The sequence below is a fragment of the Arachis ipaensis genome, chromosome B06 (genome assembly GCF_000816755.2).
Source record: "Arachis ipaensis cultivar K30076 chromosome B06, Araip1.1, whole genome shotgun sequence".
NCBI lineage: Eukaryota > Viridiplantae > Streptophyta > Magnoliopsida > Fabales > Fabaceae > Arachis > Arachis ipaensis.
Genome location: NC_029790.2, coordinates 136992435 through 137007150, shown reverse-complemented (window position 1 = coordinate 137007150; position 14716 = coordinate 136992435). Strand labels below are relative to the sequence as shown.

Here is a 14716-nt window from a genome sequence, read left to right as displayed (position 1 = left end):
TAAAATCATTTAGAGATTACTTTGTCAATAACAATTTTTAAAAATTTTTTTGTTAGTGTCTAAATCTTTTGGGTATCAAATTAATAGTTAACCCATAAAATATCTATAATAACTTGAATGAAGAAGAATCACATTAAAATTTAACAATTATAAGGTAAATATAGAAACAAAGTATATAAGAATTGGATATTATAAAGTTTTTAATCCTTTTTAAGTGAATTTTATAATTTTAAATTTTCAAAAATAAAAATAATGCATACATGACTTGTTTGCAAGTAAATTTTTCATTACAAAAAATATTTCCCAAAAGAGAATTGAAGGAGACAAGATCTTATGGATTGCTTTGACCAAGCACTATTGAACCGTTGGATTAGTCTTAGAATTGAGTAACAAAATTCATGGTATCAATCTTAGAAAGATTCATTATCTTCAAGGTGGTCCCCACTTCCCACATGTTACAACCATTGTTTTTTTTTTGCATACACTGAACCATGATTCAGACTCAAAACTGGTTCCAATTTTTATTGAAACTGTGCATGCAGTAGCACTTGCATATTTTGGGTCTAGCATTGCAGAGAGCAAAAGCATTTTCCTTTAAGCCATTTCTATTTCTTAAAATAAAAAAAAAAGAAAGAAAAAATTTGATTCTTTGAAAGAAACCCAAAATCCAAAAGGCACAAAAGGGTGTGTATGATGTGATTCCAATTTTTCTAGTTTTAGTTTTTATCCACAAGCTTTGTTTTGTTAAGTTATAAAAGTAATTAAATTATATTAATTATATATGTGTAACTTATAAGCTATAAACTCATCACAACAACCACCACAAACAAACCTTGTTCATCTTCCTCTTCTTTCTCACCTTTTGATTTGTTCAAGACTGGCTTTTGAAGTTTTTGAGGTACAAATTTTTGTTCAATTCTCACACATTCCCCCTCTTTTTGTGTCTTCTCTGCTCATTTTCTAGGACCTTGTCTCATGGTACACTCATCTATATCTCTAAACCTTTGTGCCTTTTCCTTCTTTTCATTTTTAAAGTTTCAAGGGTGGGAACTTTTGTTTGATTATGGTTTTTTAATAATCTTGTTTATCTAAACCCCCACCCCATGATGCATTTCACTCTAAATAAATTATTATTAGTGATATTGCATTAATATAAGCAACTATGTCTCGATCTAAATTAGTCCAATTTCTAATAATAGACTAAATATTTAGCTCAGATCCTAATATCTGGACAGTCAAATTACTAGTAATAACATTTCACACACACACATATATATATAAGTCTAACCATAAATGTTCTATAGCTCTATAATATACTTTGGTTTCTTCTTCTTCTTCTTTCTGATTCTTGTTTTCAAACATTACTGGCAGTTATATTAGTTCTATTTCTTCTAATAAGCCAATGATGAAGCCATTGAAGAATATTGTGAAGGAGCTCAAGGAGATTGGAGAAAGCATTAGCAACATGTATAGAAACAACAACAACAACAACAACAACAAGCATAGTGTTCATCATCATCATTATAGGCATGGAAAATCACACATTGCACCTGAATGTTCATCACCAATATCATCACTATCATCATCACCATCACAATCATCATTATTATCAGTAACAGTACCAGCATGCTCTTCAGCCATGGCAGCAAGAGATCAGAGCAGGTGGGCTAACTTGCCACCTGAGTTGCTGTTAGACATAATCAAAAGGGTGGAAGGAAGTGAAACTTCATGGCCTTCTAGAAGAGTGGTTGTGGCATGTGCCTCAGTTTGCAGAACTTGGAGACAGATAACAAAGGATGTGGTTAAGACACCAGAACAGTGTGGTTGGATCACTTTCCCTATATCACTCAAGCAGGTATTTTTCTTTTCATTTTATTTTATTTCATTCTATGCCTTTTCAATAAGTTAAATCAATTTTAATAATTTCTAAGATTTACTATTTAAATCATGTTATAAATCAGCCATTAAAATCAATTATCAATGTATTTATGTATAAATACATGTGTGGTTTGTATTTGTATTTCAGTATATATTTTATATTGGTGGCGAACTTTGGTGGTTGATTGTAATTTTGATTGGTGGTTGATTGTAATTTTGATATACACGTAGCATAGTCTAATTTCATGTGCTATGTTTAGTTTACTCCTCTAGATCAGATAAAGAATTTGTATTGCGGTATTGTTTGATCCATGTAGTCGAGCTCGGATAAGGCTTCAAATGTTGTTTTATTTAACTTTTCAGTGTCCTATCTGGTTATTTTGTTTCAAGATTGAAAGAATATTGTTACATTATATCTAATTTATGATTAATAATGTTGTATCAGCCTGGTCCAAGAGACACTCCAATACAGTGTTTTATTAAGAGAGAAAGGGCCTCTTCAACATATTGTTTATACCTTGGTCTCAGCCCTGGTAATATTCATTGTTCTCAATCATTTATTTTCTTCTTGTAAATAACTCTGTTAACAATGAATGATGATTCAAGAATGTTTATTCTATCATGAAACTCTAGTCTTGAACTTATTTTGTGGTTCAAAATCCCTTCCAATATTTTGCAGCTCCTTCTGGTGATATGAGCAAACTACTACTGGCTGCAAAGAAGACTAGAAGGGCAACATGTACCGAATTCTTCATATCATTGGTCGCGGACGATTTCTCGCGAGCTAGCACTACTTACATCGGAAAACTAAGGTTAGATTAGTCCAATAAATCTTCAGTTATGACCAATGAATTGTTCTGCTGTTTACTTGATCTGCAAGCAATCAACAGGTCTAATTTTCTTGGCACCAAGTTCATGATCTTGGATGGTCAGCCTTCACTCGATCCTTCTTTGCTTCAATCGAATTGCAAATCGCAGCAAAGAGTACACCTGAAACAGGTTCTTCCAAGAGTTGCTGCTTCTTCTTCTTCTTCTTCTGCTAACTATAATGTAGCAACAGTCTCTTATGAACTCAATGTTCTGAGAACAAGAGGGCCGAGGCGAATGCGATGTGCAATGCACTCAATCCCTGTATCATCAATCCAAGAAGGAGGAACTGCTCCAACTCCTTTAAATTTCACCAATTTCTTGAATGATCATGAATGTACTACTCTGTCTCTCTCCAAAGCGAAGAAGCCAGTAACTGAAACCGGGTCAGCTAGTACTCTCAGTACTCCAGAATCAAGCCATTGTGCAAGAGAACTTGTTTTGAAAAACAAGGCTCCTAGATGGCATGAGCAACTTCAATGTTGGTGCTTGAATTTCAAGGGCCGAGTCACAGTTGCGTCTGTTAAGAACTTTCAGCTTGTAGCAGCTGTAGAGCCTTCTCAAAATGTTTCTACCGCGGAACAAGAGAAAGTGATACTACAATTTGGAAAGATTGGGAAGGACATATTCACCATGGATTACCGGTATCCCCTTTCGGCCTTTCAAGCCTTCGCAATCTGTTTAAGCAGCTTCGACACCAAACCTGCTTGCGAATGATCACAATGTATCTTGTTCTAATGAGTGCTTTCATTCTCAAGTTTCTTAGTTTTGTAACATCATAAGAGACATTTGCAAAAGTAATCTCAATGTACTGAATATCTTTCCATTTTAATTTTCTTGTATATGAGCAATTTCCAAATAAAAATGACATTGCACAAGTGTATGTTGTTAAACTCATATGATCTTTTGTCCAAGTTCAATGTATCAATATCTAATGCAAATAACACTTAATCCTTATTTTTTATATGTTACAATATCTTATACAAACTATGTTTATTCTTTCATATATTCCTCTACAAATGATGAAGAATTCCAGGTCTTTGATCATCTTTAGGTGATTGAACCATGAACCATCACTGAATTGTTGATACTTTGAATGTTGCTGTTGACATAAGCCATCCCAAATGCATCATCCTTGGTTAAATCTTTCTCAGTGTTTCCATCCATGTCTGTGATTACCTGGGAGCTCTCTTCCGGCTCGACCTCTTCGGCCTCATCGGCCTCATTCTTCGCCAAATTCTCAACTTCCATTGTGGCTCCTCTGTTCTCCCCAGCCAGTGTCACAACCTGTGTTTGTTCCTCAGTGGATAGTTTGTGAACAAACTTCGAAACCTCGCCTACGATGCCTTTATGAAATGCAGCCTTTTCTGGTGAGATGCTTGACATAAACTTGGAAGTTGCAAACATCAAGTTTCTCTCTACTACTTGTTGTGTTCTGCATCGCGGACGAAACACCTCAGAGAATGGATCCTTATTGCTCTTTGTTCCTGAACTAGATGCTATGGTATGTAGAATTGGTTGGCTAGTGGATCTGCCTTTGGATTTTCTTGCTTTAACATGTTCATGCACCTCTTTCTCCTTTTCTTGAGGCTCAAGTAACTTGCTTTGTGGTTTCAAAGAGGGCTTGGAACTCTCAGCAGCACCATGCAAATCAAACTTCTTTTCTGTCGATGTTGTTTGTTCCATTTCATGTCTAGAAGATTCCTCAGGCAACTTTGGGATGGTATTCAATGGTGACTTCATCTTCAGCTCAGCTTCTTTCAGCAACGCCAAAGGGGATTGATCAGAGGTTGGTTCATGATGAAAAGAGACAGCTTTTGATTCGGTTTCTTGAGAGGCAAGTAATGGAGGCAAAGTGCTTTCTTGAATACTTGGCTGATCAAAGGTTGGTTCAGTTTTAGAAATTGGAGATGAAGACTTAAAAGAGGTTTCTGGTTCAAATTCTTGAGGCACAGGCTCAAGCTCAGACACAGCCTCAACAATTTTCTCTTTTTCCCCTTGAGAACTAGGCAATGCAGGCAGAGTTCTTTCGTCAGCAGCGCGCATTAACAACTCGCCGGTTCGTGCTGCTAAAGGAGGTAATTGAGGAGGTGGAGATTCATCAAAGGTTGGTTCGGTTTTAGAAACTGGAGATGAAGGCTTAAAAGAAGTTTGTGATTTGAAATCTGGAGGCTGTGTTGACATCTGAGGTGAATTGGGGATGGTTTTCAAAGGTGATTTTGCTTTTGTTTCGGTTTCTTGAGGCACAGGCTCAAACTCAGACACTGCCTCTACAATCTTCTCTTCTTCCCCTTGAGAACTAGGCAATGCAGGCAGAGTTCTTTCGTCAGCAGCCCGCATTAACACCTCGCCGGTTCGCGCTGCTAAAGGAGGTAATTGAGGAGGTGGAGGTTCATCAAAGGTTGGTTCGGTTGTAGAAACTGGAGATGAAGGCTTAAAAGAAGTTTGTGATTTGAAATCTGGAGGCTGTGTTGGCATCTGAGGTGAATTGGGGATGCTTTTCAAAGGTGACTTTGCTTTTGTTTCGGTTTCTTGAGGCACAGGCTCAAACTCAGACACTGCCTCTACAATCTTCTCTTCTTCCTCTTCAGAATCAGGCAATGCAGCCAGAGTTCTTTCTTCAGTGTTGCGCTTTAACGTCTCGCTGGTTGGCTCTGCTAATGGAGGCAATTGAGAAGTAGGAGGTTGATTAGAAGCTGGTTCGGTTTTAGAGACTTGTTGCTGAGAGTCTTGAGGCTCAATTGACATTATCTTTGGCTCAGAGACATCCTTGTTTTCCTCTTCTTGTTCAGGCCTTGTGGTTTCTTGGGTAGCAAGCTTTGGTGGAGTCTTGGGAGAAGAGGACACTATAGAATGTTGGAGTAATGGTGATGGTGATGGAGTGTGAAATGGGGTTGAAGTTTTGGATGGAGAAGGTTGTGGGGTGTGATATGGTGTTGAAGCTTTTGATGGAGAAGGAATCGAAGATTCAATCATCACAGAAGTAGTTGTTGGTTTTTCAGGAATCTCTATTATTGGAGGCTTAGGTGGTGGTGAAGGTGCTCTTTGAATTGGTACATCTGTGTCTGAATCTTTGGTAGATTTTGTTTTGCCTTTCGGACGGCCCGGCCGTTCAGTACTCGGCTGGCCGATAGGCGCAAACGGCCACGGAATCCTTAGCCGGAAGGATTTCCTTTTAAGAGTCATGGATGATAGTTAATTTAAAATCAGATGATGAATTTTTTTTGCTGGTGTTTGTGTTTGAATGCAATGCTGCACATTGCAGTCATGCATTTATTTGAGTGTATATATATAAACTAAGGATACAAGTTATACCTTACATGAATTATGGGACTCCTTATTACTTGTGCTGACAGTTTCTTTTTGCTTCTTTTTGGAGCATTTTCTTATTGATTCCATTTAAAAAGTTGACATTGTTCTTGCCTTGGTTAAACTAATGTTTTAAGGACATTGACCTTGACATAGGACATGATATGGAATACGTGAATACACTAATTTTAATTTTTTGTGAATCGTAGAGATATAATATACATATAAAACAGTCATATTAGGTGTATATCAAAATCAGCTATAAGTATAAAATACACATGAGAATACTAGCTGATTTTAGTGACTGATTTTAGTATGTAAATAATATTTTTGATTAAATATAAAATATTTTTTTTGATAAATTATAATAATATCTTAATATTTTATTGATATTAATGTAGAGTACTCAAAAGAGTACAATAATAATACTTAATTTAAAATAGGAAATAACACTTCAATGTGGGATCGCAGCAAGTTCTTGAAGAAGCTTTAATGCAGAAGCAGGGATGGAGTGCGATGATAGAGATTCTTAATTTTTAAGTATTTTTAATGTCTTATTTAATTATACAAAGTATTGAAGACAATAATATATACTATTTTTAAATTTATTTAAAAAATATAAGTCAACAATAAAGTTAGATATGCCAATATATGATGATATTTTAGTATGTCTAAAATATATTTGATACGCGAATACGACGATTCAATAAAGTGTCCGTATTTCATAGCTTAAAACATACTATGCTAGAGGAAATAAAATTTCTTACCCCTAACAAAAGGAATCCCCAGTATATATGCTTTGCCTGATAGAAGCTTATATGGTTCCTGATATTTGTGTCAATCATCCATGTCTTTAGGATTAATTTATTTCAATGGTATCTAAAAACGAAATTCACATTTAGAAATCATAAGAATATGGAACTCTTTTCTTTTTTTTCTTTGCATTTATTTATTATTCTAAGGTTGGTTCACACTCATGAGGTACAGCAATTCCATACAAAAAGCAAAGAAAAAGTGCCATTCTTCACATATACCCTTAGCAATTAAAGAAATGTTTGGATACACATGGACAAGACTAAAATATTATATAAAATGATTAAAATAGTCTTGTGATTCTAAATTTTTTACATCAAATACAAATTAATTTAATAAAAATTGAGAGTACATAGGAGTACAGACAGAACTTGAAAAAAATATTTGAAGAGACAAAAATTTTTAATAAAAAAACTGATTTTTCTTTAAATTATATAAAATCAATTACAATTTATAAATTATTTTTTAGTATTTTAAAAGATCAATTTTACTTTTGATAATATTTATCTTTCAAAAATTTTAATATTAATTATTTTTGTTATTATTTTTATTACAAATCAAATAATATAATACAAAGTTAAAATGGTATTGAAGTAAAAACGATAAAAAAAAAGAATTATCTACCCCAATAAATGTTTCTACGGAAAGGAGAAAGTATCTGGAAAAGAAAAAGATAGAGAAAGAGCAGGAAGAAGAAAGTACCTCTATGAGAACAACGCAATAGGAAAAATAAGAAGGATAATAGTGGAATAATAAAAAATATCCATGGACAAAATAGAAAACAAAATTTATAAAAAAATCCGTGTCCACTCTTCGAAATCTCGTGTCCATCATTGTCCTTCGTACAAAAGTGGACACAAAAATATAAAAAACTGTCTCGTTAGATACAAGATACACACACCATTCGAATTTCGCAAACCTCATAGGACAGGTAAACAAATATGAAGATACTAAGCTTTTTTGTATTGAAACATAATAACTTCATTTTCAAGCATTTTTTATTTTTTAAATGACTTCTTATGTCGTTTTATTACAAGTTAATTTTAATTCCGTATGTATACATAATCAATAGGCTATAGAAAATTGAATTATATTGTACAAAAGTGAAAGGCCAAGTTCAAAAGAATAAGAAAAATGAGTGAAGTAAATCACTAATCTGAACATCTTGCAGACATGTTACAAGGGGAGAATTCAAAAACATAATACAAAAATGAGAAGCTGACGAAGCAAAAACTCAATGCTTTATTGCTATGGTCAATCCAAAAGACCATGGCTTCCTTTATAAGACAGGCTGCATTTGTTGGTCAGATAAAAATGGCTCTTCTCATAACTCCAAAACCAGTCCTAAACTATCTAAACTTTGGGAATTTGCGGCTAGGTTTCAAAAGGGCCATCTGAAGGGATTCCGATAGAGCGAAACCCTGCGCCTCCATGATGCCACACATTCTTCGCGCATCCTGCTCAAACCCGCCAGCAAGAAGGCTCTGGATTATTCTCTCGAAATCAGCATGTTCCAATTCATCCTTCCTAGCTTCCACAGCACCAAGAGCTTGAAGGGCCTTTTTCTCATTTCCTGCCCTCGCATACATATCACAGAGACTCACTTGAACCTTAAACGGAGGAGCCTCACCTTGCTGAGCAATTTTGTCTAAAAGATGTTCGGCCTCATCAACGAGCAGCAACCTACTCATCCAATCTACCAGAACAGAGTAAGTTGCAACCCCAGGCACAAACCCATCCTTCTCGAGCTTCAAAAGAAGTTCTAATGCCTTGTCCAATAAGTTTTTCTTCTCATAAGCCACAATCATGCTAGCAGTGCACCTATCATCAGGCTTATGCCCCAAGTTTTTCATGTAATCAAAGTTCCTTCTAGCCGCATCCGGGTTACCTGCATTTGCATGTGCCTCAACAAGTAATGTGCATGTCTCCTTAGTCTGCTGGAATCCTGCAAACTGCATCATTGTAGAAATCCGTTCAGCTCCAGTAACTTCACCGCGTTTAGAAAATGCTCGCAGCAGTGCCATGTATATTTCCTTAGTTGGTTTAACATCTTTTGTATCCATCTCTCTAAGAAGATATTCACCCTTTGCAGGATCGTTGGAATTTACATAGGCCATGATCAGTGCGGTGTAGACTTTTACGTTTGGCTGGAAGCCTTGGGCCTTCAAGATTTCAAATGCTTGTTTTGCGCGCTCAAGATTTCCCGCCTTGCAGTACATGTGGAGCAATTCGGTTGCTGCTGAGGCATCTGGTACCATACCTTTTTCGTTCATCTTCTTTACCATCCTCTCAACATCTTCAAACCGATTCTCTTTAGCATAGGCATCAATAAGCCTACAGTAGTCAGATATAGTTGTTTGGAAAGAATCTTCAGTCAACACAATTTCCGCCACCTGGAAACACACGATTTGAAAAGAAATTAATCCAACATCAAAATAAGTACCACCTCATCCCATCATAACTTAAATAATTCACTTCAGAAAATAAATGTACTATAATGATGGTTTCGTAAAATAAAATAACTATATTAAACCACTGACACACACCTTGTAGTACAAGGGTGGATTCTGCTGTTTCAATCCGTCAAGCAGGCTCTTCCAATCAACCCTACTGGGTTGCAAGAGCTCCACCCACTCGGCTAACAGCCTCAACAACTCATCACTGCCCTCCTCCTCCTTTAACTTCAGAATATTCTCGGTAACAATCTTGGATTTCCCATTTATTGGCTTTGCCTCCTTTGGCCACATGACCTCTCCTGCCTCATGGATCCTATCAGCCACATGTGCCCACTTTGGATCAGATAAATCGAGCCCATAAATCTTGTACCTTATCTTCCCCTTCCTCTTGGGAAGTCCAACAACCGTACCCCCTTCCTCAGCAACACCAACACCAGCATCCCCATGTTCTGTACCCCCTTGTTCCTCCTCTTCATGTTCTTCAGCTTCGGCTTCTTTCCTCATGCGCTCCAAACCCTCGTAGAATTCATGCTCCTCCATCTTCTCACGTGCCCACTTGAACCTCAGCTCCCTAAGCAAGTCCCCTCGTATTCCAACCTCGCCAGCAAACCTTATTATATAGAACACATAGTTTGAGGGTAAAATGATGAGTTTAATAATCATTGAAATTTATCCCAAAAGTATACAGAAAGAGTTATGATCAATCATTTCATATCTGCAGTTTATATATAAATGTAGATAGATACAAAGTCTTAAATAACATTCTCAAAGTAACTAATACTTAAAGATCCCCTGAAACTAATCACACCTACTCAATTTCATAAAACTAATCTTGCTTCTGACAGATTAATTCTTTTTTTTTTTTTTTAAATAACGTATCTGGATACGAATTGCATCCAAAAACAATGAATTTTAGACGCAACAATTTCTCCAACATTTTGAGAGAGGCCACAGTTATTATGATCGTTATAACTAACCATAACTGCCTCAGTAACAGGAAAAATAACTAACTAACTAATAACTGAATTCAAATCTGAATCCGAATAAATAACCAACTTAACCAACTAACCTGCACATCTGCTTCACCTCATCACACTGCAAGAAACCTTTCATCTTCTCCTTCTTCCTCTCCTTATTCATTCCTTCGATCACATTGTTGCTCACTTCCCACACGGTCCTCCACAAATCCTCGCTGAAATCGCCGTTGTCACCGGGACGAAACGTCGCCGTCGCCGCCCCAAGGACGCCATCGAACCCTCCCTTCTCGAGCTCCGAAACGACGCGCTCGACGATCACGAGGAGCATGGTGTCGACAGTTCCCTTGTCGGAATCAGGATACGATTCCCGAACCTTCTTCCGCATCATCCACACGAATCGGGACAGGAACTCGTTCATGGTTCCATCGGCGTCTTCTTCGTCGGCAATGGAGCCTGAAGGGACGAGAGAGTTTCTGAGCTGGGAACCGAGTTGGGCGCCGAGTTGGGCGGTGACTCGGGAGGAGTGAAAGTTCCTGGAGGTGGCGGTGGCGGTGGAGGGAGGAAAGGGTAGTGGATGGAATATTGAAGAGCGAATAGGGGCATTTTGGGAAAATTGTAAGAATGGAGTGAGTTTTTTGTGTCTGGAGAATAGAGTTCTCCAACTCATTTCTGTGCGAATGAATTGCACACTTTGCTTTCTGATGTGAGTTTTGGAATGTAGGGTTTTAGATTCGGGGAAGAAGAAGGACAAGAATGGAAATGCACCAAAACCAAAAACAAAATATAAAATAAAATAATTTTTTGTTTGGGCCCAATGCTTATTCTCTTCTCTCTATGGTGGGCCTACGCCCAATAGAATACTAACGCCAAAAAGGCCTTCGAAAAGAATGAAACTTTTTCATAAATGGTAACTAGTTCATACCGTTGATCCATTTTTTGCAAAAACATTTATATAATTATTTAGAAGATATATTTAAAAAAGCTTAAGTTAAATTTGGATATCTAAACATTTTTCTAATTTTTATTATTTTTCATTTCCATAAAAAAAATCGCCAAAAAAACCCTTAAAAAAATCACGTCAAAATTTGATTTCTATTTTTTTAGAATACGCTTCTTTATATTTAGTGCATTTTGTTTCGATAAAGATAAACTTCAAAGGTTAAGATGTTATTTCTTTTGTTGAAAATGTATTTTGTTGTAAATTAAATTTTTGGAAAGCCAAAATAGTCTTTTTTTTCTATTTTCTCTCACTCTAATTTCTTTGTGGTGATTTCTTTTTAACTAAAGATAGTTAAGGGAGAAGGACACAAATGAAATACACTACTTCAAACTCAAATTTAACCACTAAATTATAAACTATGCATACTGGTTTTTGTTGAATATTTTGCAAGATGAAAGAGCGAAGATAACATTAAAACTTTTTAGAAGTTATAAATTCTAATCTCCAATAGACTATAGATAACAATACAAGAAGCATGATGTTAACAAAAATCCTAGATGTGAAAATGGGTCAAACCTTAAGTTGTTATACATTTAGTTTGTCACATCATATGGCTATTAAATGATTAACACACATTGTCAATAACTTAGTAGCCTAGAGAAATATAATTAGAAAAAAAAATTTAAAATGATCTTAATCTAATCAAATAAAAATTAATAGTATTTTGTTAACAAGTGTCCTAAAGACACTTTCATAAAATTTTTAACCTTGAGGGTACTTTTTATTCCTAACTAATGTTAGATAAGTTTTGAACAAAAGGTGACCTATATAACCTCAAGTACTAAGTACTTCAAAGTCTCTAACTACATTGTCAATTGATTCCATAACTTGATGATTATGTTCTTTATCCACAACTAACTCATGATTATGTTCATGATCCAAAGAGTTGCTTCCAATTTGATGAATGAATTTGCCATATCTCATCAATAAATACAAAAGGTATTGTAGAAGTTGCTTCTCCTTTTGGTTTGTGTCATTATTAACTTGATCAAGTTGCTTCCTAAGTGATGCTTTCTCTACTATGAAGGAGAATGTAGAGTTTATTTTCAACCTTGAAGTTGCAATTTGAATGGCTTCAAGTTCTGCATTCTCCATAGAAGAAGCTGAATCATTTAAGTCCTTCTCATACAATGCTAGAATTGCTTTCCTAGCTTCAACTTCTGCAATTTCTAGGGAAAATTCTGTATTCTTAAGGTCATGGAGTATTCCAGATATCTGTAGGAATAATCGTTGTGTTAGTTAATAAGTTAAACAAAAACTTGACTCATAATAACAACGCAACGTTAATTATAAAGTAGTTTTACATATGCACTTAATTATGTATGATTATGTCGACAAAAATAACAACTTTTTATGTTTGAATATGATTGAATGACTTTAAAGTTCATTCTTCAAAAGAAAAGGAACTTTCTTAAGCTACAAGTAACTTAAAGTATACTAATTAATTAAAACATTTATAATTAGAACATCCTATTTAAATAACATATTGTCCTCAATCAGTCACTTTAGAATATTTTTGTAATTAATCTTTTTATATTCCTAACAATCTAAAAATTTAGAACATAAAAATACAAACTATTTATACCTTAACCCAAAATATAAAGTTAAGCCCAATAAAAATGAAAAGGTCCATCCAAAAAAAATGGCCTCCACCATTTGTTCGACCTCTTACAGCAAAAAGGAGTACCAGTCTCACTTATTTAAGTAAGTAACTGCCTTCACGAATCTCTCATACTATCTCTATCTTCACTAAAAGATAGATTCCAACAAACTTCCAAGATAAAGGGAACGGTCATCTACCAACAAAGGTGGAACTACTCCTGATTATTGACTCTACTGTAAATACACTAACACCCCTCAGGTTCACATTCTAATATACTGAAAATCTACTTAAAATCTTTGCTAACTTAAATATCAGATTCTTTTACAAGTACTACCCCCATCTCCTAACTCGGATAGCGACACCTCGACATCAAACAAGTCGGAGATGCTGCCTCAGAAGAATCCTGGATCTCATGTCCAGAACCAAATCAACGTTTTAGATAACCTTCGGAACATAAACAATATGTGAAATACATACCCAGATGTTATGAAAACTTATGCAACTAATGGATATGTATTAAAGAGACAGAACAATTCTGTGTGTTACATACTAACCTCAGCAGCCAAGGACAATGGAACAGCACTTTGAATTTGAGTCAAGTATAACTCAAATGCATTTCGAATTTTTTCACATCTTGAAAGTATCCTATGTGATGTCATAGCCTAAATTAAGCAGTGAAATATGTAGTTAGTTATTGCAAAAACATATTTATTACTAGAGTATGATGAGGATACAATTATTATAATTGTGTTAATTGCATTTTACCCCCCTAAAACTTATTCTATTTGTATTCTGGTTCCCGAATTTCAAATATTTGCAAATTGATCTCTTGAATTTTCTTAAATGTGTTAGTAATTGATGAAAAAATGGTCAATATAGTCAATCTCATATTTAATTATAAAAATTCGAGAGATCGATTACACATTTTTATGAATTCTAAACCAAAAATCTTAAATTGATATTAACCCAACAACAAAAAAAAAAACCCACCAATTAATAGCTTTGAAGAACATATTATATAAAGTATATACCAGGTAGAGTTTACTGCATTCAGAACAGTGTTTGATAATGGACTTGGCTTTGTTCAAATGGAGGTGTAATGAACACAGTGCTTTTATTGCTAAAGTACAATTTGGTCTGGCTGATTCAGTAGCTAATATTATGTGCAAGATTCTATCTACGAGTTTCTGAAGTTCTAAGCATATTGAAAGATGTACCTGCACAAGAATCACATGGAGGTTGTTCTTATTCATATGGATATTCTTGCATTATTTCATCTCATATAGACTATATACTATATACCACATTTTCCAGCTAATTAAATTGTTAGTAAATAAAAAAAATTTCCTTTTGGTTACAAATTTATAATACCTAAGTTTATGAAATTATTACTTAATTCTAAGATACTATGCTGATATGCTCTTTTTCTCTTTTTCCTTTTTTCTTTTTATATTTTGCCAACATCTAAATTCTATTATAAGGAGTGCATTGTGCAACCAAAATGTCTTGAGAATTATGGTTAATTAGTTTTTACAACACAATTTTTTTCCATCCAAATTTTGAAGTTAAGATCTTGATTCCCATCAAGAGAAAATGAGTTTGCTAACTATTATAACTATATATTAGACCAACTCAATAGTGATCATACTTATTAAAAAGAAAAACAAAAAAGAGAAAATATTATGCTTTTTTTCACAAAGAAATCATCAATGATTGAATTCTTTTTTCATTCAATACAAATAATAATAGAACAAAAATGCATAAGTCAAAATAAAAAATACTATATGCACACAAAAAATTAGGTACTAAATCA

At 34.8% G+C, this 14716-nt stretch overlaps 4 protein-coding genes across 4 annotated transcripts in view; 1 reads left to right on the top strand and 3 right to left on the bottom strand.

Annotated features, from left to right (window-relative positions):
* Positions 702–3473, top strand: LOC107605753 (tubby-like F-box protein 5). The gene is made up of 5 exons (XM_016307724.2): positions 702–898; positions 1372–1855; positions 2324–2411; positions 2558–2690; positions 2769–3473. Exons 2-5 carry the CDS (start codon positions 1403–1405, stop codon positions 3460–3462), a joined length of 1368 nt encoding a protein of 455 aa, XP_016163210.1. The 5' UTR covers positions 702–898; positions 1372–1402; the 3' UTR covers positions 3463–3473.
* On the bottom strand, positions 3796–5931 carry LOC107647823 (proteoglycan 4-like). Its single transcript, XM_016351870.1, has one exon. The coding sequence runs from the start codon at positions 5929–5931 to the stop codon at positions 3796–3798; it is 2136 nt and encodes a 711-aa protein (XP_016207356.1).
* On the bottom strand, positions 7942–11036 carry LOC107605752 (pentatricopeptide repeat-containing protein At5g65560). Its single transcript, XM_016307723.2, has 3 exons — positions 10393–11036; positions 9414–9933; positions 7942–9260 (listed from the first exon to the last, which is right to left on the bottom strand). Exons 1-3 carry the CDS (start codon positions 10965–10967, stop codon positions 8217–8219), a joined length of 2139 nt encoding a protein of 712 aa, XP_016163209.1. The 5' UTR covers positions 10968–11036; the 3' UTR covers positions 7942–8216.
* LOC107648587 overlaps positions 11777–14716 on the bottom strand; it is a 3528-nt gene continuing 588 nt past the window's right edge. The window contains exons 2-3 of the mRNA XM_021105384.1: positions 13458–13565; positions 11777–12515 (exon numbers count right to left, since the gene is read on the bottom strand). Of these exons, the coding sequence (XP_020961043.1) occupies positions 12075–12515; positions 13458–13565 (549 nt within the window). The 3' untranslated portion in view covers positions 11777–12074. The remainder of the gene's footprint in view (positions 12516–13457; positions 13566–14716) is intronic.

Excerpts from the sequence above, each read along its gene's own strand:
- LOC107605753 (XM_016307724.2), top strand. The coding sequence starts at position 1,403 with ATGATGAAGCCATTGAAGAATATTGTGAAGGAGCTCAAGGAGATTGGA. Across the intron at positions 1,856-2,323 it reads TCCCTATATCACTCAAGCAG|CCTGGTCCAAGAGACACTCC; the intron begins GTATTTTTCTTT and ends ATGTTGTATCAG. Across the intron at positions 2,412-2,557 it reads ATACCTTGGTCTCAGCCCTG|CTCCTTCTGGTGATATGAGC; the intron begins GTAATATTCATT and ends AATATTTTGCAG.
- LOC107647823 (XM_016351870.1), bottom strand. The coding sequence starts at position 5,931 with ATGACTCTTAAAAGGAAATCCTTCCGGCTAAGGATTCCGTGGCCGTTT.
- LOC107605752 (XM_016307723.2), bottom strand. The coding sequence starts at position 10,967 with ATGAGTTGGAGAACTCTATTCTCCAGACACAAAAAACTCACTCCATTC. Across the intron at positions 9,934-10,392 it reads GAGGTGAAGCAGATGTGCAG|GTTTGCTGGCGAGGTTGGAA; the intron begins GTTAGTTGGTTA and ends CTATATAATAAG. Across the intron at positions 9,261-9,413 it reads ATCCACCCTTGTACTACAAG|GTGGCGGAAATTGTGTTGAC; the intron begins GTGTGTGTCAGT and ends GTGTGTTTCCAG.